This window comes from Scomber japonicus, chromosome 12, assembly GCF_027409825.1.
Source record: "Scomber japonicus isolate fScoJap1 chromosome 12, fScoJap1.pri, whole genome shotgun sequence".
NCBI lineage: Eukaryota > Metazoa > Chordata > Actinopteri > Scombriformes > Scombridae > Scomber > Scomber japonicus.
The window spans coordinates 27874540-27901923 of record NC_070589.1 but is presented as its reverse complement, the minus strand read 5'-3'; the positions used below and the strand labels follow the sequence as shown (position 1 = coordinate 27901923).

At 39.1% G+C, this 27384-nt stretch overlaps 3 protein-coding genes across 3 annotated transcripts; all 3 read left to right on the top strand.

The window, feature by feature from the left end:
• Nucleotides 1-6427: 6427 nt before the first annotated feature.
• On the top strand, nt 6428-8433 carry LOC128369731 (C-C chemokine receptor type 5-like). The gene is made up of 2 exons (XM_053330808.1): nt 6428-6576; nt 7593-8433. Exons 1-2 carry the CDS (start codon nt 6428-6430, stop codon nt 8431-8433), a joined length of 990 nt encoding a protein of 329 aa, XP_053186783.1.
• Nucleotides 8434-9328: 895 nt separating this feature from the next.
• Nucleotides 9329-13377, top strand: LOC128369730 (C-C chemokine receptor type 8-like). Its single transcript, XM_053330807.1, has 3 exons — nt 9329-9346; nt 11111-11292; nt 12519-13377. Exons 1-3 carry the CDS (start codon nt 9329-9331, stop codon nt 13375-13377), a joined length of 1059 nt encoding a protein of 352 aa, XP_053186782.1.
• A 7244-nt stretch (nt 13378-20621) lies between these two features.
• Nucleotides 20622-23792, top strand: LOC128369729 (C-C chemokine receptor type 8-like). Its single transcript, XM_053330806.1, has 3 exons — nt 20622-20678; nt 21761-21936; nt 22955-23792. The coding sequence occupies exons 1-3, from the start codon at nt 20622-20624 to the stop codon at nt 23790-23792; spliced, it is 1071 nt and encodes a 356-aa protein (XP_053186781.1).
• Nucleotides 23793-27384: the final 3592 nt, after the last annotated feature.

The window sequence follows — 27384 nt, the reverse complement described above, 5'->3', positions numbered from 1 at the left end:
TGAATAAGTATGCTGGTGGTTACTTTTGGAAATTATTGCCAAATTAAAAAGTTGTGAAGACTTGTAGTCGCTTTGATGTCTGCTGTGTGGTGGTTGATTGACGGCTGTGACTGACAGTTGGCTCACCTGTCGCACTCACACTTGTAGCAATAATTTTACTTATTGTTAAAGCTTACACCTCTAGGTTTAAATTATTTTAACGTTAAACCACACCTTTGACTGTTGACTTACTGTTGGTTATACATTTTCTTGACTGAGAGAAAGAGACTACTCCAATTTTTTTTCATATATGATGGTATTTTCTTATGTGCAATGGATCTATTTATTATGTGGATTGATATTTGTAATTTGTATATTTGTTTGGTCCAGCGCCTGCTTTATTATTTAACATTGCTCTGTACAATCTCTATCAAGCTCCAAGATCACCTACTGCTGGATTTTTAAATAAATTATTATAAACTATCATTATATCAGTGTTACAAAATGATCTTAAAATGTCAATAATATAATTTATCGCGATCATTTCTGAGACAATATATCGTGACAGGCCTAATTGGAAGCAGGAAAATGAAGATAAAGAGACTGTGTAGATAAATAGATTAAGGCTCAGGTTTCACTAAGCCTTACAACAGCAAACAATTTAACAGGCATTACGTAACAATTAAAACCCCCAAAGTGTATTGAATATAGATAGAAGTGATCTACTTTTCAGAATAGAGCCATACTGACACTGGGAATATATGAACGCTGTCTGGAGACTGAAAACTCAACGAAGCAAGGTTCATCTTTTCTGCTCAGACACCGAAACTGCAGTTCAGATAAAAGACGCATGTTTACCACCAACGAGCTGCAGTTACTGAACAAGTGCAACTCCCATCAGAGAGAAACATCTCCTGCTGCTGCTGTTGTTGTTGGTGCTGTTGTTGTGATTGTTATGAAGTGACCTCGGACTCGTTGTGCTGTGAGAATTCAACACAAAGCTTGCGACGTTCAGCTGCAGCAGCGGATAAAGAGTCCTCAGAGAGAGCCAGACGTCCACAGCACAGTCACGACGGGCTTTTTTTCCCCCTCCTTTTTCCGTGCTTTATTATTTAATAGTTAAGTTGCACATTTCCCTCATTAGTCGCTGATGATTTTCCCAGATGATAGTTATCACTTTAATAAGTAATGAGAGACAGGTGTGTCTGCAACAGCTGTGACTCTCCTGGATCACCTCGGTGTGTTCAATATCAGAGAGGAAAAAGCCAGAAAAACAGAAGCAGCTATAACATTTACATATTTCAGATAGTGGGACACCTCCACAGATGATTTATAGTGTATGAATTATTGATATCAACTGTTACTGAGGGTCACAAGCTTCATTTTCACCACACTGGCGATCACAGAAGGGGAAAAAGTTAGTTAAAGTCCTTTTTATTTGAGCATTAAAGTGAAGTTTGGGAGTGTAACTGTTTAAATGTTCAGCTTTTGCTTCACTGACAGACTTTTCGGCAGTCATGAGGAGTAATTATGAGTCTTCGCTCCGAATGGCTTAAAGTCATCAGGCAGTCTCTGTCCTTTTGCACCACGCCTGAGCAAACTCTAAAGAAGCCATTTAGTAAGCAGGATTTCCCCTTTTAAATCCGCTGATTAAGGCACGTTGGATTAAAACTGGCTGAATGCATAAAGACCCGAAGTGCAATAACTGTGTGTGCGTGTGTGGATGTTTTGTTTCAGTGTACAGCGAATTAACTTTGCTTTATTTATCAGCGGCTATAATTTCCAACAAAATGATCTAAAATAATGGATTTTTACAGTCAATACATGAAGCTTTATTTGTTGTCCCTCACAGTGAAGTCAAGGGCACAGCTGTGGATCACACAAACACACCAAATATCTCCCTAAAGCTGTATAATGCATTTTTCCCCCCCTTTGCTCCAGTTTTACACAAACAGGTTTAAGAGAAGCGTAACATTTCTTTAAAAGGTATCCGGGGAGTTTTTGACCTCTAGAAGTTCAATTGAGCTTTGTTTTTTAATGGCTGCTGTTATGTTTGCATCATGCACACACACACACACAGACAAACACACACACACACACACACACACACACACACACAATCAGTGGGCTAATATCATGCTAATCCGCTACTCGACACTTTGAGGTAACGTGCAAAGAAGCGTAACAATGATGCACCAAAAACAGCAGTGAAGAAGACGATGGCGACCTAATTAACATAAACATTAACAATGAAAAATAGAAAGCCTATATTTAGTCTTTAGTCTTTATCTTGAAGTAACCACACTCAACATGTTTGTTAGGCCTCAAGGCTTTTTGGTGAGTAACAGTGAATGAAAACACAACCCCACAGGGCAGCTTTCATTTGTTTTTACACAATACTGGTGAGATTTGGTTAAAACTGCAAAAGAAAGGAAAATATTCATAGTACATAACCCGAGGCCCGTGGAAGTAACTTAGAACTGCATTCTATCAAAAGGCCACCAGGTGGCGACCGTTTTGGTGTCAAAAGGACTTCCGTCTCAATACAAGTCAATGGAGAATTCACCAACTTCTCGCTTGATTTCTAACCTCAGTAAACGTTTTCAAAATGTGTTTATGGTCTCAATCGCTAGTTTAAAGCCTTCTTCAATGCAGTATGATGTTCATTTGGGACATTTTGGCCTCCCTGATTTTATATTTGACGATAAAGCAGGGTATGCATTAGGGCGTGGCTACGTCCTGATTGACAGGTTGATTGACCAATGTCGTCGAGATCCAGCCCTCGCAATCAATCTTAACCTTTCCCACATTTTGAAAATGTTTACTGAGGTTAGAAATCAAGTGAGAACTTGGTGAATTCTCCATTGACTTGTATAGAGACGGAGGTCCTTTTGACACCAAAACAGTCGCCCCCTGGTGGCCCTTTGATAGAATGCAGTTCTAAGTTACTTCTGCGTTGGCCTCATTTCAGAGGACCAGAACTCCCCGCCTGCTTATTACATAAAAAAATGGGCAAAATCATAAAGTTATAGGCCGTTATTACGTTATTGGTTCAGGACTTTTATTACGTTATTGGCTGTTATTACTGTTACTGATGTTATTATTGTTTTTTTCATGTTTCATTTTAAGTTTCTAACCTCGTGAGCTCTCTCCGCATGTCTCCATTCAGCCCCTCTATGTTAAAACTTTAGATTACTTGAGAGCAAAACTGTCAGAAAAGTGTTTGATGGATCCAACAGACAGCAGAGAAACAGAAAGAAGTGCAGAGAAAAGTCCAGAGTAGAGAAACTCCTTCACGGTCAGCTGGTTTCATTTCCACTGGGACTCTCTAAACTCAGAGTCCATGCACTCTCTGTGCTGTGAGCTGCTGCAGATAAGGGCAACATGTACATATGATGACACTGAGGTGTTGATATCCGTCTCTGTCTGCTGCTTCTGTCCCTCCGTCTGTCTGTCTGTCTGAGCTTCCTGATATGATCCAGAGGAGACCGGACTCTTCCAAAGGTTTATCAGCAGCAAACAGCAGCACAGTCACACCACAATCTACAACGGAAACGATTACTGGTTCTGGAAATTTTTACATAACTTCAAATGACTGTCTCTCTCTCTTTCTCCTTCATCATCTCTGCTTTTCTTTTTTCCCCGTCTCTCTTCAGTCCTGCAGCTTCCCTCCATTATTCTCAGCTCCACAGTTAAACCTGTTAAGTTGCATTACACGGAGCAATAGGATTCCCTCACTTTCAATCACGTTGCTGTGATTTCCAAGACTGTTGTTGTGTTACTCTGGCAGGTTTCAGTTACACAGCGATTAGTGACAGAAACATGGAGAAAAAAAACACCATCATCCTTTCTATCCAAAGCAGCTTAACACACACGCGAACATATTTCCAATCCATCTCTAACAGACGACAGGCGCCTGTTTGTTTTTTTTTCTTATTTGTTATTGTCTTATTTCTGTTGCATCACACCATTTCAGATCTTCATAGGAGAAAACAGAATGAAGAAACAGAGGAAAAAAATATTTGTTTTGTTTTTTTAATCCCCCCAGAGGCTCATAGTGACAGAGAGGGCAGCTTTTATGCTAATGACTCCAGAAATCAAAGCGTGTGATGTTTTCCTCTGACACCAAATGACTGGAGAAGAAGTGGAACTTGTTGGGAGTAATCAGGCAAGACAGCGAAGTTCGAAACTCGACACGGTGGACAAACTTAACCGAGCGTGTAAAAATCACAACGTTGGCGTTCCTCACTGCTTTGTTCGACGGCGTCCCCGCAGAGCAGGAAGCTCGCTGATATCTAACCAAGCATGCTGTGTTAGCAGATGCTGCGATGATCTGCAGGATTGCTTTAATGATTTCAGATGGAGGTTTTGTTTCCCAGTTTCTTATTAAAAAAATTTAAAAAATACAACAGCAAAACAACCAGTCATCCTTGAAGCCCCTTGAAGTATAAGGCGACGTGTTTTTCTAGTGAATACATTTACAGCAGTGTGCAGTCGAAAGTGTGGTGACAAATCCCCGAGCTGATTCTTGACACTTTATGCTAATCTGCTCTATTATTTGCTTCCATTCGCCCTTGATGGAGACAGTTGCACCCTCGGGCGTGTTGGAGTAACAGTTCTTGGATTAATGCTCCTGCCACACACACACACACACATATATAGACGAACACCCACAGATTTTCAGTACTGATCTGTCACCACTACAGCCAGCAGACATTTATGAAATTTGTCATCCAAATACAATACATAGGAGGAGCAGTAATGAGAAATGATGAGAGGTTGAATACAGTTGATGAAGAATACAGTAGACACATTTCCATCCAAAACATAGCATATTCAAAACAATCACACAATATTGGAAAAAAGTTTCAACGCTTAGCTATTATGGTGGAAAAGTTGGTGTGCATATGGATACAGACTTATATAATAAATGATGATGTTAATGAAGTGTGTGAGTTTAATTGAAGAGACAAACAAATCAGATCTAAATGGAGCGATGAGGAGTACATACACAAAGTAATACATGAAACAAAAATAATTTAATAATTCACATTTTCTACATTGTTTTTGTTCAGGTTTTACTGACTGACTTTTTACTTACTTTTAATCATCTTGTTCGGCCCTTTTAATCACACTGATTGGAAAATTAGCTATTTAGTCAACTCAAAAAATGATATGGGAACTTAACTTAAAATGAACCTACTCTACATTTAGATAGAAACCAAAGCTTTCAAGTCTGACACCTTGACCGTGAGACACGCGTTTCAAGCAGTTCACACGCTCACACGCCAGACCACGACTGCTTAATGTATAATCAAGGTGTCAGTATCAACCACAAATACATACAACCCACAAGACCATTTCTAAGCGGAAATGCGCATGCACACACAGGCCGACACACACACTCAAACAAACATTGAGCACTGATATTTGATCTATTTTGACGTTTTAGAGCTGTAAAAACACAAGTACTTCTTACTTTGAACTTTGGAAATATTTCAACACCTTCAAAACATTTGTGTGCAGCTGATACACGTTTGACCCATATTTATTAAAAAATAAATTAAAAAAAAGTAACATTCTTCATATTTAATACAATTCATGTTTTTTTGTTCATAAACACAAAGTGCAAAAACTGAAGAATAAACTCTCTCTGCTCTCTGAAAGCTTCATTAAGGATTAATCTAGCTGTTTATGTGTAATTGATGATGAGTGTGTTGTGCAGAAATCTGTTAGAGGTGGCCAAATATATTTTTCTACCCAAACAGCCCACAACTTGCTTATAACATATAACCTCTGTCATCAAGGCATCAGTATCAGCCACAAACACTTAAAACATACACCATTTCTAAGCGGAAATGCGCATGCACACACAGACCAACACACACGCACAAAGGTTGAACACTGCTATCTGAACTATTTTTACATTTAAGAGATTTAAAAACACCCTAAATACTTCTTACTTTGAACTTCTGTTATTGGGATATTGGCATCAATATCATAGAACAATTTATCTTATCTAGTCTTTTGTTGGGTTAACGCATTATTTTTATTTTTGTTTGTGCTGCTCAAATATGAACAGTATGTAAAACTGAAATGGTTTTTAAGTAGCGCAGTGGAGATGACACACACACACACAAACACTTTTTTGGTACTTCCTTCCCCTATCTGGCTGACTAGTTATTCAGGAACTTGAGTTGAACTGAGTCAGAGAGCTCTCTGGTCCTCAGAGTCAGACAACAAGGAGAAGCATCTCTGCTGGCCAGGTGGTAAGTCAGCTTAGCTTAGCTAGCATGCACGCAGAACTTGATAGTTCTCATATGATACTATACAGCTACTAACTTTACAGTGTTACTTTGATACTGACTGCATCATATTGTGAATGCTGCATATATGACTGTTACATTTGTGTTTCTCACAGATTTTCCTGTTTACATTTGAGGAGAAGATGGAAGATTATATATCCTATGACTATGACTATGACTACAGAATATGTGAGGATATAAAGTATCTGGGAGTTCAATTGATCTTCACTTACTATTTCATGTTTCTCTTTGGTCTGGTTGGCAACGTGCTGGTCCTGGTCATCATCTATCGGTGAGTGGACAAACAAAACTCTCAGCAGAAATAAAAGAATATTTAAAAAAGCAAAAAGCAATTTGAGGAAGCAAATGTACCATTTGAAAAGTACACACAACCCTTTCTATAGTTATCTGTGAATTACTGTATGATTGAAACTGTGTACGAGGAACAAATTAAAGTTTTAACCCTTACATTTCAGCTACGCACAGCTGTGATGGGTTCAGGTAACTGAATCTAAATGCATTTAATAGCTACTGCTTAAAAATGCTGGCCAAACACACTATAAATCAATGGAGTTTGATTTCATTATAAAGTCCAGAATTAGTAGTTAAAAGATTTACATGCATTTTAGCTATATGTTTTTACAATTGAGTATTTATAATGTAATTGAAGCAGCATTTTAGCCACATTCATTGATGTAAATTACTTGGGCAGCATATCTGAACACCCCCAAGTACAGTGTTATATAATTTAACAGCAACATAAAATACAGCCTCCAAAATGAGCATGAAGTGAAATCAATACCACTTAAAACATTACTATGTCTATGAAGGTATAATGTAGGGCTGTTGTGTTATTACATACTACAATATAATGCTGCATGATTAATTTAATCTCAATCGTAATCACGATTTCAGCCCATGCAATTATATAACCACAATAGACATTTTAATGTAATTCTTAGAATGTGTGCGTGAGAACATTTGGTTATCTACGCACCATGAGCGGAGATATTTCATAGACTGCTCTCAATCGGTTCTGTCTAGTCAGTGAAGTCTGTGCAGTGCATGGTTAGATATATGAGAGGGGCAAAATGTTAGGAACACCAATCAATATAATGCTGCACCCCAGTAGGCCACAACCACTTAGTTTATCTAGTAGTCACACTTGTCTAAAATGGATGCTAAAGATGCTTAGATTTACTTCAGTGCCACCAAATCACAGTTTGGAAGTTGTAAAATATTAAAACCAAAAATGGTTGTAATAGTCTGTTTTTTCAACATTTAACAATTTACATGATTATTTGTTAGGTTTGGGAGGCTGACCACTGTGACCAACATTTTTTTGCTGAACCTTGTGGTGTCCTCCTTGATCTTCATAAGCAGACTTCCATTCGGGGGAGTGTACATGCCGCCCTCTGACTCTGGTAACGTTATGTGCAAGATTGTACGCAGTGTCTACTACCTGGGCTTTTACAGTTCTGGCCTGTTTCTGGCTCTCCTGACCTTTGACCGACACCTTGCAGTTGTTTACTCCTTGGGTGCGCCACGATTGATAAATCAACGCCGCGCGTTACTGTGCTGCGCTGTGGTGTGGCTGGTCAGCAGTCTGGCGTGTATCCCGCGGATGATTCTATACAAAGCTTTTCAGTATACCCCTTCCAGCACAACATTCTGTTACGAATATGTTGATGTCTTCACAAACCATCTGAGAAACCCTGCATTTTACCGTCAACTTTCTATTTTCTTGCTCTTTCCTCTGATTGTTATTGTCTACTGCTACATTAGGATTGCTATCACTGTCATAACATCAAAATCAGTTACCAAGTTCAAAACAGTCAGGTTGATATTTGTCATTGTCCTGTTATTTTTTATTTCCTGGATCCCATACAATGTTGTACTACTGACTGACCATGGACCAATGACCTGTGAAAGAATTTATAGGAGGATTTATGTAGGACAAATTACCCACATTTACTTCTGCATCAGTCCCATCTTCTATATATTTGTTGGGGAAAAGTTCCAAAACTACTTCAGACAGATGGTGGTAAAACGCTTCCCAGGGTTAAAGAAGTATATTTCCGTCGATCAGGCCATGCCCACAGAAAGTACACAAAGTGAATTGAGCAGTGTCATGGCGCACTCACTCTAGGGCCAGTTGTTCCGTACCGTGCTGAAGCACGAATGTCCCCCCCAACCCCGCTGGCCCACACTCACATTACCTCAAAACCTAGAGTACTCAAGCACAGTTGCCTCCGACACATACCTTGCGTGTTGTGTACGTAACCGTGTGCTCATTAGGATTTAATCCCGGGAAATCCAATCAAAACCATTTCCCGATTCCCGCTGGTAAAACACAACACAGCCGATCAATTAACACAACGCACTATGATTAAAAAGTGCAAGCATGTTCTTCTGAGTCATGCCTGTGTAGTATGCAGTACTACAGATACTTGTGTAAAAATACTCTAGTAAAAGCAGACGTACTGCGTAGTTGCCAAATGACATACTTTAACGAATTTCGTTTCGATTTGTAAAATATTACTTTTATGAGGCTCACAGTCACAGACAATAAACTTAGCATTTCATAATTGTGGTAGCAGCAGTGCAGCAGATGTAATGACGTCCACACAGCACTCTGGATGCAAACTAATATTAAGCCTATAGCCTATTGTCGTGATCAAAATTTGGAGAAAGCAATGCAGTCGATGTCTGATTATAGTTGATCAGCAAAAATGGTACAAAACCTCACATTATTCATTACAATGTCGATGGATAATGATAAAATAATACACAAAGAATGATTGGATTGGGAACCCATATATGCATAATGTCTCCACGTTGCATTTAGTGTTGCTTGAAATAACCAGGGCTCAGCTAGTGTTGCTTTTTAAAAATTGTTGATTTCCTGGGATGTCGGGAAAAATATGAATCCCTAGTGCACATGCGTCACCAAGTGTACCGTGCTCGAGCACACCTCTTCCAACCGGACTGGGCCCTCATACTAGCCAAATAATTTGGATTTTAGGGGGCAAACATGCTTGGGCATGGTACGATTGCTTAGTGTGAGTGCACCCTCAAACTCTGACCTGCCCTGAGGACCTGAGCTTGAGAAAGCTTGTCCTGACGCTTCATTTGGATCCTCAACAAAATATCAGTAAAATTAGTGTGAAGTGTTATACTTTTTGTTATGATAAGAGCAGGATTAACTCTGTGTAACTCTTAATTGAACACCAGCATTAGCCGGATCCAAACAAAGTGAGCTTTTCCAAAACAGTGAGTCATGCATCAGCATGAACACCCATTTGCCTGTATCTATATCTGCTCTGATTTTGTCATTGGTTTAATCTTGTTGTTGTGTGTGTTCTGTTTTATTAGTTCTGTCTATAATGAACCATGTCCTTGTATAAAGACAATTGATATTGTACATTGATGTTTTATTCTCTGGAAAATTGCTCAGATTTCATGTAATGCACATTTTAACTTGGAAATAAAAGTGTGAAAAAGCACCAAAAAAGTCAAGTGACTGTAACTACAACACAATCATAAAAATGCAAGTCCAGAAGATACATATGCATCAAGGCGTCAGGTTTTAAAGCCATTATATAACAATCAGTGCAGAAAATACAAATGTTAAAATATACAAAAACAAACATGAAGAACTTAGTTGTCAAGAAAAGTAATGTTTTTAACCCAAGTGTTCAGTGTGGGGTCTTCTCTCAGGTCCTCAGCTTCCATCTACTTGAGGTGTAACTACAAAAGGCAGCCTGCCCTGCTTTAGCAGGGTCAAAACTACCATCTGGATAATCGAGGCAAGAGTTCAGGGAATTGGGCACATTTTTAAAACAAACAAACAAACACACACACTTAACCAAAAACACTATTTGTCTAAACTAACCCTATGAACTGGTTTTTAGTCTGAAATTTGTCCGCAAAAACAGACCTCCACGCCCCCCAAACACACACACACACACACACACACACATTCACCTGGCAACAGTAATATCAATACTAGTCCCAGTGTGGACAAAGATACAAATATAACAGCTGCATTAAACTAAGAACATCTTACCATATGAATGCAAAAGTGCACACATGATATTCTATCATGCTATAGGGCTTCGCTGCGATCACCTTCTCACAAATCTGTGTAGCCGCTACCTACCCAAACAGCCCACAACTTGCTTATAACGTGTAACCTCTGTCATCAAGGCATCAGTATCAGCCACAAACACTTAAAACACACACCACCATTTCTAAGCAGAAATGCACATGCACACACAGGCCAACACACACACACACAAAGGTTGAGCACTGATATCTGACCAACAGTATTTTTACGTTTAAGAGCTGCAAAAACACCCTAAATACTTCTTACTTTTAACTTCTGTTATTGGGATATTGGCATCAATATCATAGAACAATGTATTTTATCTAGCTGAATTAGTCTTTTATTGGGTTATTTTTATTTGTGCTGCTCCATTATGAACAGTATGTAAAACTGAAATGGTTTTTGAGTAGGGCGGTGGAGATTACACACACGCACACACTCTTTTTTGGTACTTCCTTCCCCTATCTGGCTGACTAGTTATTCAGAAACTTGAGTTGAGTTGAGTCAGAGAGCTCTCTGGTCCTCAGAGTCAGACAACAAGGAGAAGCATCTCTGCTGGCCAGACGGTAAGTCAGCTTAGTTTAGCTAGCATGCACGCAGAACTTGATAGTTCTCATATGATACTATACAGCTACTAATTTTACAGTGTTACTTTGATACTGACTGCATCATATTGTGAATGCTGTATATATGACTGTTACATTTGTGTTTCTCACAGATTTCCCTGCTTACATTTGAGGAGAAGATGGAAGATTATACATCCTACAACTACTCCTATGACGACAAAAGATGTGATTATGACGCTATAAAGTATCTGGACGTTCAGTTGTCCTACACTTACTATTTCATGTTTCTCTTCAGTCTGGTTGGCAACGTGCTGGTCCTGGTCATCATCCATCGGTGAGTGGACAAACAAAACTCTCAGCAGAAATAAAAGAATATTTAAAAAAGCAAAAAGCAATTTGAGGAAGCAAATGTACCATTTGAAAACTTGTAAAGTACACACAACCCTTTCTATAGTTATCTGTGAATTACTGTTTGATTGCAACTGTACTAGGAACAAATTAAAGTTTTAACCCTTACATTTCAGCTACTAGTGTGATTTAATACTATATCCCAGAATTCTGGGTGCAGCAAACACTAGTAAAATGAAACAGTTTGTTAAATATACGACTGAAAAGCAGTTACTAAAGCTCTGATACAGTAATAGGAGAGTGAACAGTGAGGCTGATACCACTGAGATAAGATTAAAAACTGTAGTGCGGGATTAAAATCCCTTGAGTAAAGTGAACCCTGCAAATAAATAAATAAAACATTTATAGGCAGGTTACTGAATGTAAATGCATTTAATAGCTACTGCTTAAAAATGCTAGCCAAACACATTATTTAAAAAATGGGGTTGATTTCATTATAAAGTCCAGAATTAGTAGTTAAAGGCTTACATGTATTTTAGCTATATATTTTTACAATTGAGTATTCATAATGTAATTGAAGCAGCACTTTAGCCACATTCATTGATGTAAATTACGTAGGCAGCATATCTGAACACCCCCAAGTACAGTGTTATATAATTTAACAGCAACACAAAATACATCCTCCAAAATGAGCATGAAGTGTAATCAATACCACTTAAAAAATGACTATGTTTATGAAGGTATAATGTAGAGCTGTTGTGTTATTACATACTGCAATACAATGCTGCATGAATAATTTAATCTCAATCGTAATCATGATTTAAGACCATGCAATTATATAACCACAATAGACATTTTAATGTAATTCTTAGAATGTGTGCGTGAGAACATTTGGTTATCTACGCACCATGAGCAGAGATATTTCATAGACTGCTCTCAATCGGTTCTGTCCAGTCAGTGAAGCCTGTGCAGTGCATGGTTAGATACATGAGAGGGGCAAAATGTTAGGAACACCAACCAATATAATGCTGCACCCCAGTAGGCCACAACCACTTAGTTTATCTAGTAGTCACACTTGTCTAAAATGGATGCTAAAGATGCTTAGATTTACCCCAACCAATCACAGTTTGGAAGTTGTAAAATATTACTGTCAAAAATGGTTGTAATAGTCTGTTTTTTCAACATTTAACAATTTAAATGATTATTTGTTAGGTTTGGGAGGCTGACCACTGTGACCAACATTTTTCTGCTGAACCTCGTGGTGTCCTCCTTGATCTTCATAAGCAGCCTTCCATTAAATGGAGTGTCCATGCAGCTCTCCAACTGGATCTTTGGTACCATTATGTGCAACATTGTAGGCAGTGTCTACTACCTGGGCTTTTACAGTTCTGGCCTGTTTCTGGCTCTCCTGACCTTTGACCGACACCTTGTAGTTGTTTACTCCTTGGGTGCGCCACGATTGATAAATCAACGCTGTGCGTTACTCTGCTGCGCTGTGGTGTGGCTGGTCAGCAGTCTGGCGTGTATCCCGTGGATGATTATATACGAAGCTTATCAGTATACCCCTTCCAGCACAACATTCTGTCACAAATATGTTGATGACTTTGCCGCTACTAATATAAACCATCTGAGAAATCCTGCATTTTACCGTCATCTTTTTATCTTCTTGCTCTTTCCTCTGATTGTTATTGTGTACTGCTACATTAGGATTGCAATCACTGTCATAACATCAAAATTAGTTACCAAGTTCAAAACAGTCAGGTTGATATTTGTCATTGTCCTGTTATTTTTTATTTCCTGGATCCCATACAATGTTGTACTACTGACTGACCATGGACCATTTACCTGTGAAGGAATTTATAGGTGGATTATTGTTGTACAAATGACCTACATTTACTTCTGCATCAGTCCCATCTTCTATACATTTGTTGGGGAAAAGTTCCAAAACTACTTCAGACAGATGGTGGTAAAACGCTTCCCAGGGTTAAAGAAGTATATTTCCGTTGATCAGGCCATGCCCACAGAAAGTACACAAAATGAATTGAGCAGTGTCATGGCGCACTCACTCTAGGGCCAGTTGTTCCGTACCGTGCTGAACCACGAATGTCCCCCCTCCCCCACTGGCCTGCACTCACATTACCTCAAACCCTAGCATATTCAAGCACAGTTGCCATACCGTGTGCTCATTAGGGTTTAATCCCAATCAAAACCATTTCCCGATTCCCGCTGGTGAAACACAACACAGCCGATCAATTAACACAACGCACTATGATTAATAAGTGCAAGCATGTACTTCTGAGTCATGCCTGTGTAGTATGCAGTACTAAAGATACTTGTGTAAAAAAGACTCTAGTAAAAGCAGACGTACTGAGTAGTCGCCAAATGACTTTAATGAATTGTGTTAGTTTATATAATGCAGATTTGTAAAATATTACTTTTATGAGGCTCACAGTCACAGACAATAAACTTAGCATTTCATAATCGTGGTAGCAGCGGTGCAGCAGATGTAATGAAGTCCACACAGCACTCTGGATGCAAACTAATATTAAGTCTATAGCCTATTGTCGTGTTCAAAATTTGAAGAAAGTGATGCAGTCGATGTTTGCTAGTTCAAAAGACAAAGTGTTGATTTGACAAAGCAAAGAATTATGTTTAACTCTACATGTTTGATGAGATAAGCAAGCTTATTAGTGTGACATTATGTCTGATTAAAGTTGATTAGCAAGAAGGGTACAACACCTCACACTATTCATTACAATGTCGATGGATATAATGATAAAATAATACACAAAAAATGGTCGGATTGGGAACCCATATGTGCATAATGTCTCCACGTTGCATTTAGTGTTGCTTGAAATGACCAGGGCTCAGCTAGTGTTGCCTTTTAAAAATTGTTGATTTCCCAGGATGTCTTAATGTCGGGAAAAATATGAATCCCTAGTGTGCATGCTTCACCAAGTGTACTGTGCTCGAGCACACCTCTTCCAACCGTACTGGGCCCTCATACTAGCCAAATAATTCATATTTTAGGGGGCAAACGTGTTTGGGCATGGTACGATTGCCTAGTGTGAGTGCACCCTCAAACTCTGACCTGCCCTGAGGACCTGAGCTTGAGAAACCTTATCCTGACGCTTCATTTGGATCCTCAACAAAATGTCAGTAAAATTTGTAACAAAAAAAAAAGCATTTCAAGGGTAAAGTGTTATACTTTTTGTTATGATAAGAGCAGAATTAACTCTGTGTAACTCCTAATTGAACACAAGCATTAGCCAGATCCAAACATAGTGAGCTTTTCCAAAACAGTGAGTCATGCATCAGTATGAACACTCATTTGCCTGTATCTATATCTGCTCTGATTTTGTCATTGGTTTAATATTGTTGTTGTGTGTGTTCTGTTTTATTAGTTCTGTCTATAATGAACCATGTCCTTGTATAAAGACAGTTGATATTGTACATTGATGTTTTATTCTCTGGAAAATTGCTCAGATTTCATGTAATGCACATTTTTACTTGGAAATAAAAGTGTGAAAAAGCACCAAAAAAGTCAAGTGACTGTAACTACAACACAATCATAAAAATGCAAGAAGTTACATATGCATCAAGGCGTCAGGTTTTAAAGCCATTATATAACAATCAGTGCAGAAAATACAAATGTTAAAATATACAAAAACAAACATGAAGAACTTAGTTGTCAAGAAAAGTAATGTTTTTAACCCAAGTGTTCAGTGTGTCTTCTCTCAGGTCCTCAGCTTCCATCTACTTGAAGTACTACTCCATCTACTCTACTACCCAAACACACACACACACACACACACATTCACCTGGCAACAGTAATATCAATACTAGTCCTAGTGTGGACAAAGATACAAATATAACAGCTGCATTAAACTAAAATCATCTTACCATTTACCACTTGTGCAAAAGTGCACACATGATATTCTATCATGCTATAGGGCTTCGCTGCAAGCACGTTCTCACGAGTCTGTGTAGCTGCTACCTACCCAAACAGCCCACAACTTGCTTATAACGTGTAACCTCTGTCATCAAGGCGTCAGTATCAGCCACAAACACTTACTGTAAAACACACACCACCATTTCTAAGCGGAAATGTGCATGCACACACATATGAGGTGCTGTGAGGGACTTTATTCAGAAATACTCTCACACACGTGAAACGCTCTTATATACACTACTGAAACGCTCTCATACATACAAGTGAGTGAAACACTCACACACACTACTGAAATGCTCTCATACATACAAGTGAAACGCTCTTATATACACTACTGAAATGCTCTCATACACACTACTGAAACGCTCTCATACACACTACTGAAATGCTCTTATACATACAAGTGAAACGCTCTCATACACACAAGTGAAACGCTCTCACACACACTACTGAAATGCGCTCATACATACAAGTGAAATGCTCTCTTACACGCACAACATGTTGCATAAACTACTAAAAAGATTTACCACATACTAGTAAAATGTGCTCATATACACAGCTGAATTGCTCTGATATAGAACTGTAAACTATAACAGTTCAGTAGTGAATATGAAAATGACAGTTAAACAGGAAGGCCTTCCTGTCATCTGACGGAAACAGGAAGACTCCACACAGGGAAATGCATGTGCTTTTGCTGAGTTTGAAGTAATTCAACCCTTGCTTCAACCACAATGTATGTTCATCTGATATTCTTCGTTTTTCAAGTCCAAGCTTTATTTTTTGAAGTGAGAGGCAATGAGGAGGATGTTGTCGTTTTTTTACTAGTGCTCTGCAATGCATAGAGAGGCTGCAAAGAGAGGAGTCTGACAATTTCCATCAGGAGAGGCTTTATAGAGAGCTTAATGAGCATACTCGAACTCTATCTGCATTCCTTGCCGTGTGCGATGATAGGGATGTCAGTAACCTTCTAGGATCACTGGATAGCTGCTTTCGCAACTTGCTGCAAGAACATGAGGCCAGACAGAGATCCACTGAAGTGACCACAAATTTGACACCTCCAACAACCTTGACTGGCCATCCAGAACGGCCCAGATACAGCATAGCCACTGAACAGATTTCTCACTGTGTGTCCATTGGTATGTCATGGCAGAGAATTGCATCATGCTTTGGAATTAGTCGAAGAACACTATACAGACACAGACAAAGACTGGGAGTTGAGCCATTAAGGTACTCTGTATTGTCAAATCAAGACCTGGACAGAGTTGTAACTAGTATACTACAGAACACTCCAAATGCAGGTGAAGCATACGTAATTGGAAGCCTGAGATCACGTGGCTTGAGGATGCAGCGCTGGCGGGTCAGACGGAGCCTGCATCAAGTGGATCCTATTGGGCGATCATTTAGACGTCGTCTTGCTATACATCAAAGAGTCTACAGTGTTCAGGCCCCTAACCAATTATGGTGAGTAAATGTTATGTATAAGGAAAACAATCAATCAATCAATCTTTATTTGTATAGCGCCAATTCACAACAAAGTTATCTCAAGGCACTTTACACATAGAGCAGGTTCTAAACCGAACTCTTCAGGTTTTAACTTTAAAGAGACCCAACATTCCCACATGAGCAACAGTGGCGAGAAAAAACTCCCTTTTAACAGGAAGAAACCTCAGAACCAGACTCAGAAGTGGGCGGACATCTGCCTCGACCGGTTGGGGTTGACAGGAGAGAAAGGAAGGATAGAGGAGAGAAGCACAATGAAAATCAACAATGAAGCTAGAAGGTCCGGGACTGGAATCTGTCATCTGGACGTCTCCAGGCCCAGATTACCTGTGAGACCAGAAAGCACAGACAACTCCGGGGAAGAAGTTTAGCTTATTGAATGCATTAATAGTACATGAATGTTAATGGATATAGATGGATGGATAGAGAGAGAGAGACATCATGGGGGGTCCCCCGGCAATCTAAGCCTATGGCAGCATAAGTTAAGAGCTCAAAGAGCCCTAACTATAAGCTTTATCAAAAAGTTTTTAGCCTACTCTTAAATGTAGGGAGGGTGTCTGCCCCCCGGACCAAATCTGGAAGATGGTTCCACAGAAGAGGAGCCTGATAGCTGAAGGCTCTACCTCCTGTTCTACTTTTAGAGAAAACAAGTACATATATACATATGTATGTGTGTGTGTGTATGTATGGCGCGCATCACACATACTGTATACACACACATATATATATAGTTTTAAGTATATATTTTCTTCCCAACAGGCATTTTGACGGCAACCACAAGCTGGTCAGGTGGCGGATGATCTTTCATGGCTGTGTGGATGGCTTCAGCCGGACTATTATATACTTACGGTGCTTGTCCAACAACAGAGCCTCAACCGTCTTGTCATTATTTCTGGGAGGAGTACAAAACTTTGGCTTGCCCTTAAGGGTCAGATGTGATCATGGTATGGAGAATATAAATGTTGCCCGTTTTATGTTGGAAAGAAGAGGACTGAACAGTGTCATAACAGGTGTATCAGTACACAACCAAAGGATTGAGAGACTATGGGCAGAACTCAGTAGAGTTGTATCTAGACACTTCATAAACATATTTACCTTCATGGAGGAACAGGGTGTACTGGATTCATTGAATGAACTACATTTATTTTGTCTGCATTATGTTTATTTGCCAAGGATTGAAAGAGCAGTAACAGAATTCATCAATCAATGGAACAACCATGGCCTCTCCACACAAGGGGGGCAGACACCTCTTCAGCTGTGGCATTCAGGTGTCATTAACAATGCAGGAATCCATCCAGCCATAAACAGCATTTTTGATGTTGATAACTACTATGGCATTGATGAAGAAGGACCATTACCTGAACTTCAAACCAATAATAATGTTATAATTCCAGACATAGATGTAACCATTAATGAGACCACAATGAACATTATTCAACAAGTGAACCCACTTGAAAATGTTGGGAACCATGAAATAGATGTTTTTAAGATGTCTCCTAAAAGTAGCTGCCATTAAGCCACTCTTAAAAAAAGAGAACGCTGGATGAACTACAGACCTATCTCAAATCTTCCTTTTATAGCCAAGATCGTTGAGAAAGTGGTTTTTAATCAACTCAGCAATTTCTTGAACACCAGTGGCCTTTTTGACAAATTTCAATCAGGCTTCCGACCTAACCACAGTACAGAAACAGCTCTTATTAGAGTGTTAAATGACATAAGGTGGAACACTGACTCAGGCAAGGTGTCAGTTCTGGTCCTGTTGGATCTCAGTGCTGCGTTTGACACTGTGGATCACAGTATACTGTTGAACAGGTTGGAAACTTAGGCAGGACTCAGCGGAACAGTCCTAGACTGGTTCAGGTCCTACTTGGAGGAGCGGAGTTATTTTGTGACCATTGGAAGTTATGAATCTGATCGAGTGGCTATGACATGTGGAGTTCCTCAGGGGTCAGTTCTTCGACCCCTTCTGTTCAGTCTATATATGCTGCCCTTGGGTCAAATGCTGCAGAACTCTAATGTAGACTATCACAGTTATGCAGATGACACACAGATATACCTAGCACTGTCCCCAGATGACTACAGTCCAATACAGTCACTGTTTAGAGCAAGTCACTAATTGGATGAACCAAAATTTCCTTCAATTAAATCAGGACAAAACTGAGGTCATTGTTTTTGGCAATAAAGAGAAGAGGATTGCTGTAAGTAAACATTTCGAGTCACTCTCTCTAAAAACTAGGGACCAAGTCCGAAACCTTGGCGTGCTGATAGACTCAGATCTGACATTTAGCAGTCACATCAAATCAATCACCAAAACAGCCTTCTATCAGCTTAAGAACATATCCAGAGTGAAGGGTTTTATGTCTCAAACAGACCAGGAGAAGTTGATTCATGCTTTCATCTCAAGTAGACTCGACTACTGTAACGGTCTTCTTCTTTTTTTTTTTAAAGCATATTTTTTCGCCTTTTAATGTACAGAACAGTGGAGATAGACAGGACACAGGAGGCAGAGAGAAGGGGAATGACACGCAGGACAAAACCGCTCGGCTCAGGAATCGAACCAGGGTCACCTGCAACAAGCTATAGCCTCAACACATGGGGCGGCCTTCAATTGGAAGATTGGTGGTTCGATTCCCGGCTCCTCCAGTCCACATGTTGATGTGTCCTTGGACAAGACACTTAAGCCCTGTATGAATGGTTAGACTCCTCTGATGAGCAGGTTGCCATCAGTGTATGAATGTGTGTGAAAGGGTGAATGACATGTCATGTAAAGCGCTTTGAGTGGTCGCACAGACTAGAAAAGCGCTATATAAGTACAGTCCATTTACCATTTACCCACTGAGCTATGCTCAACCCCTGTAACGGTCTTCTGACTGGACTCCCACAAAACAGCATTAAACAGCTGCAGCTCATTCAGAACGCTGCAGCTCGAGTTTTAACCAGAACAAAGAGATCAGAGCACATTACTCCAGTTCTAAAGTCTTTACACTGGCTCCCAGTCAGTTCTGCTACTGGTCTACAAATCACTGAATGGTTTAGGTCCAGAATACATGAATGACATGTTAGTAGAATATAAACCCAGTAGAGCTCTGAGATCTACTGACTCAGGTCAGATAGTTGAGCCCAGAGAACTAAACATGGTGAAGCAGCTTTTAGCTTTTATGCTGCACACAACTGGAACAAACTACCAGCAGAACTGAAATCAGCCCCAACTGTGAACACTTTTGAATCCAGGTTAAAAACATTTCTCTTCTCCTGTGCTTATGATTGAGCTCTTATTTTAAAGCACTTTACATTTTAATCTTTCATTTGCACTCTATGTCCTTTTAATTATTTTAAAGCTAATTTATAATTCTATGCTGCAATCTTATATTTAATGCTCAATTCTAGCATTTTATGCTATGTCTTTCTATTTTTCTGTACTTTGTTTTTGTTATGGGGGGGGGGGGGGGGGGGTAATTGTATGTTTTAATGTTTCTGTTTTATGTAAAGCACATTGAGTTGCCATTGTGTATGAAATGTGCTATATAAATAAAACTGCCTTGCCTTGCCTATTATGGTGGAAAAGTTGGTGTGCATATGGATACAGACTTATATAATAAATGATGACGTTAATGAAGTGTGTGATTTTACTTGAAGAGACAAACAAATCAGATCTAAATGGAGCGATGAGGAGTACATACACAAAGTAATACATGAAACAAAAATAATTTAATAATTCACATTTTCTACATTGTTTTTGTTCAGGTTTTACTGACTGACTCTTTTACTTACTTTTAATCATCTTGTTTGGCCCTATTAATCACACTGATTGGAAAATTAGCTATTTAGTCAACTCAAAAAATGATATGGGAACTTAACTTAAAATGAACCTACTCTACATTTGGATAGAAACCAAAGCTTTCAAGTCTGACACCCTGACCGTGAGACACGCATTTCAAGCAGTTCACACGCTCACACGCTTACACGCCAGACCACAACTGCTTAATGTATAATCAAGGTGTCAGTATCAACCACAAATACATACAACCCACAAGACCATTTCTAAGTGGAAATGCGCATGCACACACAGGCCGACACACACACTCAAACAAACATTGAGCACTGCTATTTGACCTATTTTGACGTTTTAGAGCTGTAAAAACACCCTAAGTACTTCTTACTTTGAACTTTGGAAATATTTCAACATCTTAAAAACATTTGTGTGCAGCTGATACACGTTTGACCCATATTTATTTATTTTAAAAAAAAAAGTAACATTCTTCACATTTAATACAATTCATGTTTTTTGTCCATAAACACAAAGTGCAAAAACTGAAGAATAAACTCTCTCTGCTCTCTGAAAGCTTCATTAAGGTTTAATCTAACTGTTTATGTGTGACTGATGATGAGTGTGTGCAGAAATCTGTTAGAGGCAGGATACTGTGAAGAGTCTGAATATGAACAGTGTGTGGGGCCAAATATCATTATGGATATGTATATATATATATATATGTATATTATAACATATAACCTCTGTCATCAAGGCATTAGTATAGGCCACAAACACTTAAAACACACACCACCATTTCTAAGCGGAAATGTGCATGTACACACATGCCAACACACACACACACACAGGTTGAGCACTGCTATTTGACCAACAGTATTTTTACATTTAAGAGCTGCAAAAACACCCTGAAATGGTTTTTAAGTAGCGCGGTGGAGATGACACACACGCACTCACACTTTTTTGGTACTTCCTTCCCCTATCTGGCTGATTAGTTATTCAGGAACTTGAGTTGAGTTGAGTCAGAGAGCTCTCTGGTCCTCAGAGTCAGACAACAAGGAGAAGCTTCTCTGCTGGACAGACGGTAAGTCAGCTTAGTTTAGCTAGCATGCACGCAGAACTTGATAGTTCTCCTATGATACTATATAGCTACTAACTTTACAGTGTTACTTTGATACTGACTGCATCATATTGTGAATGCTGTATATATGACTGTTACATTTGTGTTTCTCACAGATTTACCTGCTTACATTTGAGGAGAAGATGGAAGATTATACATCTACTACGCCCTACTACGAAACATGTGATTATGACGCTATAGAGTATCTGGGAGTTCAATTGTCCTACACTTACTATTTCATGTTTCTCTTCAGTCTGGTTGGCAACGGGCTGGTCCTGGTCATCATCCATCGGTGAGTGGACAAACAAAACTCTCAGCAGAAATAAAGGAATATTTAAAAAAGCAAAAAGCAATTTGAGGAAGCAAATGTACCATTTGAAAACTTGTAAATTACACACAACCTTTTCTATAGTTATCTGTGAATTACTGTATGATTGAAACTGTGTACTAGGAACAAATTAAAGTTTTGACCCTTACATTTCAGCTACTAGTGTGATGGGTTCAGGTTACTGAATGAAAATGCATTTAATAGCTACTGCTCAAAAATGCTAGCCAAACATAAAAAATGGGGTTGATTTCATTATAAAGTCCAGAATTAGTAGTTAAAGGCTTACATGCATTTTAGCTATATGTTTTTACAATTGAGTATTCATAATGTAATTGAAGCAGCATTTTAGCCACATTCATTGATGTAAATTACGTAGGCAGCATATCTGAACACCCCCAAGTACAGTGTTATATAATTTAACAGCAACACAAAATACAGCCTCCAAAATGAGCATGAATGATAAGCACTTAAAAAATTACTATGTCTATGAAGGTATAATGTAGGGCTGTTGTGTTATTACATACTGCAATATAGTGCTGCATGATTAATTTAGTCTCAATCGTAATCATGATTTCAGCCCATACAATTATATAACCACAATAGACATTTTAATGTAATTCTTAGAATGAGAACATTTGGTTATCTACGCACCATGAGCAGAGATATTTCATAGACTGCTCTCAATCGGTTCTGTCCAGTCAGTGAAGCCTGTGCAGTGCATGGTTAGATACATGAGAGGGGCAAAATGTTAGGAACACCAACCAATATAATGCTGCACCCCAGTAGGCCACAACCACTTAGTTTATCTAGTAGTCACACTTGTCTAAAATGGATGCTAAAGATGCTTACCCATGTAAAAAGGGTAGATTTACTTCAGTGCCACCAACCAATCACAGTTTGGAAGTTGTAAAATATTACTGTCAAAAATGGTTGTAATAGTCTGTTTTTTCAGCATTTAACAATTTAAATGATTATTTGTTAGGTTTGAGAGGCTGACCACTGTGACCAACATTTTTCTGCTGAACCTCGTGGTGTCCTCCTTGATCTTCATAAGCAGCCTTCCATTCCAGGCAGTGTACATGCAGCTCTCTGACTGGATCTTTGGTATCACTATGTGCAAGATTGTAGGCAGTGTCTACTACCTGGGTTTTTACAGTTCTGGCCTGTTTCTGGCTCTCCTGACCTTTGACCGACACCTTGCAGTTGTTTACTCCTTGGGTGCGCCACGATTGATAAATCAACACTGCGCGTTACTCTGCTGCGCTGTGGTGTGGCTGGTCAGCAGTCTGGCGTGTATCCCGTGGATGATTATATACAAAGCTTTTCACTATCCCCCTTCCAGCAAAACATTCTGTCACACATATCCAGATGACTTCACATACCATCTGGGAAATCCTACATTTTATCGTCAGCTTTTTATTTTCTTGCTCTTTCCTCTGGTTGTTATTGTGTACTGCTACATTAGGATTGCTATCACTGTCATAACATCCAAATTAGTTACCAAGTTCAAAACAGTCAGGTTGATATTTGTCATTGTCCTGTTATTTTTTATTTCCTGGATCCCATACAATGTTGTACTACTGATTGACCATAGACCATTTAAGTGTAAAAGAAGGATTTATGTAGGACAAATTACCAACATTTACTTCTGCATCAGTCCCATCTTCTATATATTTGTTGGGGGAAAGTTCCAAAACTACTTCAGACAGATGGTGGTAAAACGCTTCCCAGGGTTAAAGAAGTATATTTCCGTTGATCAAGCCATGCCCACAGAAAGTACACAAAATGAATTGAGCAGTGTCATGGCGCACTCACTCTAGGGCCAGTTGTTCCGTACCGTGCTGAAGCACGAATGTCCCCCCTCCCCCGCTGGCCCACACTCACATTACCTCAAACCCAGCGTACTCAAGCACAGTTGCCTCCGTCACATACGTCGGGTGTTGTGTACGTAACCGTGTGCTCATTAGGGTTTAATCCCGGGAAATCCAATCAAAACCATTTCCCGATTCCCGCTGGTAAAACACAACACAGCCGATCAATTAACACAATGCACTATGATTAATAAGTACAAGCATGTTCTTCTGAGTCATGCCTGTGTAGTATGCAGTACTACAGATACTTGTGTAAAAAATACTCTAGTAAAAGCAGACGTACTGCGAAGTTGCCAAATGACTTACTTTAACGAATTTCGTTAGTTTATATAATGCAGATTTGTAAAATATTACTTTCATGAAGCTCACAGTCACAGACAATAAACTTAGCATTTCATAATTGTGGTAGCAGCAGTGCAGCAGATGTAATGAAATCCACGCAGCACGCTGGATGCAAACTAATATTAAGCCTATAGCCTATTGTCGTGTTCAAAATTTGAAGAAAGTGATGCAGTCGATGTATGCTAGTTCAAAAGACAAAGTGTTGATTTGACAAAGCAAAGAATTATGTTTAACTCTACATGTTTGATGAGATAAGCAAACTTATTAGTGTGACATTATGTCTGATTAAAGTTGATTAGCAAGAAGGGTACAACACCTCACACTATTCATTACAATGTCGATGGATATAATGATAAAATAATACACAAAAAATGGTCGGATTGGGAACCCATATGTGCATAATGTCTCCACGTTGCATTTAGTGTTGCTTGAAATGACCAGGGCTCAGCTAGTGTTGCCTTTTAAAAATCGTTGATTTCCCAGGATGTCTTATTGTTGGGAAAAATATGAATCCCTAGTGCACATGCGTCACCAAGTGTACCGTGCTTGATCACACCTCTTCCAACCGTACTGGGCCCTCATACTAGCCAAATAATTCAGATTTTAGGAGGCAAACATGCTTCGGAATGGTACGATTGCCTAGTGTGAGTGCACCCTCAAACTCTGACCTGCCCTGAGGACCTGAGCTTGAGAAAGCTTGTCCTGACGCTTCATTTGGATCCTCAACAAAATGTCAGTCAAATTTGTAACAAAAAAAAAAAAACATTTCAAGTGTAAAGTGTTATACTTTTTGTTATGATAAGAGCAGGATTAACTCTGTGTAACTAACTCTTAATTGAACACCAGCATTAGCCAGATCCAAACAAAGTGAGCTTTTCCAAAACAGTGAGTCATGCATTAGCATTTCATTTCTCATTTGTCTGTATCTATATCTGCTCTGATTTTGTCATTGATTTAATCTTGTTGTTGTGTGTGTTCTGTTTTATTAGTTCTGTCTATAATGAACCATGTCCTTGTATAAAGACAATTGATATTGTACATTGATGTTTTATTCTCTGGAAAATTGCTCAGATTTCATGTAATGCACATTTTTTACTTGGAAATAAAAGTGTGAAAAAGCACCAAAAAAGTCAAGTGACTGTAACTACAACACAATCATAAAAATGCAAGTGCAGAAGATACATATGCATCAAGGCGTCAGGTTTTAAAGCCATTATATAACAATCAGTGCAGAAAATACAAATGTTGCTGCGCATTACTCTGCTGCGCTGTGGTGTGGCTGGTCAGCAGTCTGGCGTGTATCCCGCGGATGATTCGATACAAAGCTTTTCATGATATCCTTGACAACACAACATTCTGTTACATATATCCAGATTACTTCACATATATTAATCTGAGATATCCTGCATTTTTTCGTCAGCTTTTTATCTTCTTGCTCTTTCCTCTGATTGTTATTGTGTACTGCTACATTAGGATTGCTATCACTGTCATAACATCAAAATCAGTTACCAAGTTCAAAACAGTCACGTTGATTTTTGTCATTGTCCTGTTATTTTTTATTTCCTGGATCACATACAATGTTGTTGTACTACTGGATGACAATGGACCATTTATCTGTGAAGGAATTTATAGGAGGATTTATTTAGTACAAATTACCCACATTTACTTCTGCATCAGTCCCATCTTCTATACATTTGTTGGGGAAAAGTTCCAAAACTACTTCAGACAGATGGTGGTAAAACGCTTCCCAGGGTTAAAACCTCTTCCTCCCTAGGCCTCTGGCTCAGGGTCCTGCTCGAAAATGACATACACAAAATGAATATAGTATATCTCTGTAACTACAAGGTCTATATGAATAATATTGGTATCATAATAAAGGTAACACTTGTGAGATACACGTAGAGGTGAAAGCATCAGTATATATGTTACTGGGTCAGACTAAATGAAGATTGAACACAGCATAAATTAAACATTTAATTTTCGCCTGACAAACATTTACACTTGTAGAGTGAATAACACCTTCTAAATTATGCTGCTGCAGCCAATAAACCTCTTGAAACTGTAACATAACATCTGAACATTATCTGTGCCAAGTTTGATGTTAATAAAGGAAAGCACTGCAAAGTTAGAGAGATTTCAGTAGAGATATATTTAGGCGCTCAACTCTGCACTGCGCACCTCTGCGCATGTGTTCTGTATTGGCGGCAACTGATCCAAGCAGTATTTTCAGGAAGAGCATCAATATCTTGCGAACCGATTGGTCAATATGGACCAATCACACCTCTAATGAAAGTTCACATCCTTTAGAAAGTAATGCAGTGGGCTAAATCTGTCGCAGTAGCACCGTTCAACCACAAGATGGAGACAAAGACTGTGTGTCTTCATTGGTGACGACGGTGCAGGGATCTGTAAATCATCCCCCATGCCATGTAAATAAAAGGAAACTGAAACTGAATCGACTCAAAAGGATCCAGAGACATTGGAGTAGCTACTACTAGGAATATTATGCGACCAGATACAACTTTTAACCAGAAAAACAGCGAAGGTAAAACATAATTTGTAGTTGTAAATTTACAATGTGAAGTTTGTTTGGATTTTTCTTTGACGGTTTTGATCGTACAGTAATGGGAGTTACACTGCTGGAATCAATGAAATCTCAGCTTTTATTTGATGTGTAGTTTGTGTGGATATCGCGAAAGTAAAGATACGAGGATCGCGGTGACTGCCGGCATGCACAGTGCTTAGACGGTGTAGTGTTTTTGCAAATTGTGCAATCAGTTGCTCGGTGTTTGACTTGTGTTTTGTTGAGCTGTAAATGGTTGCACTGACTCGATAGCTGAGCTGAACAAAATGGTGTATCATGTGACTATATTGGTGCTTGTTTAGCTTCCCTGAGACGTTTTTCATTTACAGGGGGCGCTCTTGCCCCCGCTGGCGGGGGCTCTCGGCACAATGCGTTATAATCAAAAAGTACAAGCTTGTTCTCAGTCATGCCTGTGTAGTATGCAGTACTACAGATACTTGTGTAAAAAAGACTCTAGTAAAAGCAGACGTACTGAGTAGTCGCCAAATGACTTACTTACGAATTTCGTTAGTTTATATAATGCAGATTTGTAAAATATTACTTTTATGAGGGTTAGTCACAGTCACAGACAATAAACTTAGCATTTCATAATCGTGGTAGCAGCAGTGCAGCAGA

What these genes read in the sequence shown, in the direction of transcription:
- LOC128369729 (XM_053330806.1), top strand. Translation starts at nt 20,622, where the DNA reads ATGAACCTACTCTACATTTGGATAGAAACCAAAGCTTTCAAGTCTGAC. An exon ending in TCAAGTCTGACACCCTGACC is followed by an intron (nt 20,679 to 21,760) that starts GTGAGACACGCA and finishes TGTTTCTCACAG; the next exon opens with ATTTACCTGCTTACATTTGA. An exon ending in GTCCTGGTCATCATCCATCG is followed by an intron (nt 21,937 to 22,954) that starts GTGAGTGGACAA and finishes ATTATTTGTTAG; the next exon opens with GTTTGAGAGGCTGACCACTG.
- LOC128369730 (XM_053330807.1), top strand. An exon ending in GTCCTGGTCATCATCCATCG is followed by an intron (nt 11,293 to 12,518) that starts GTGAGTGGACAA and finishes ATTATTTGTTAG; the next exon opens with GTTTGGGAGGCTGACCACTG.
- LOC128369731 (XM_053330808.1), top strand. Translation starts at nt 6,428, where the DNA reads ATGGAAGATTATATATCCTATGACTATGACTATGACTACAGAATATGT. An exon ending in GTCCTGGTCATCATCTATCG is followed by an intron (nt 6,577 to 7,592) that starts GTGAGTGGACAA and finishes ATTATTTGTTAG; the next exon opens with GTTTGGGAGGCTGACCACTG.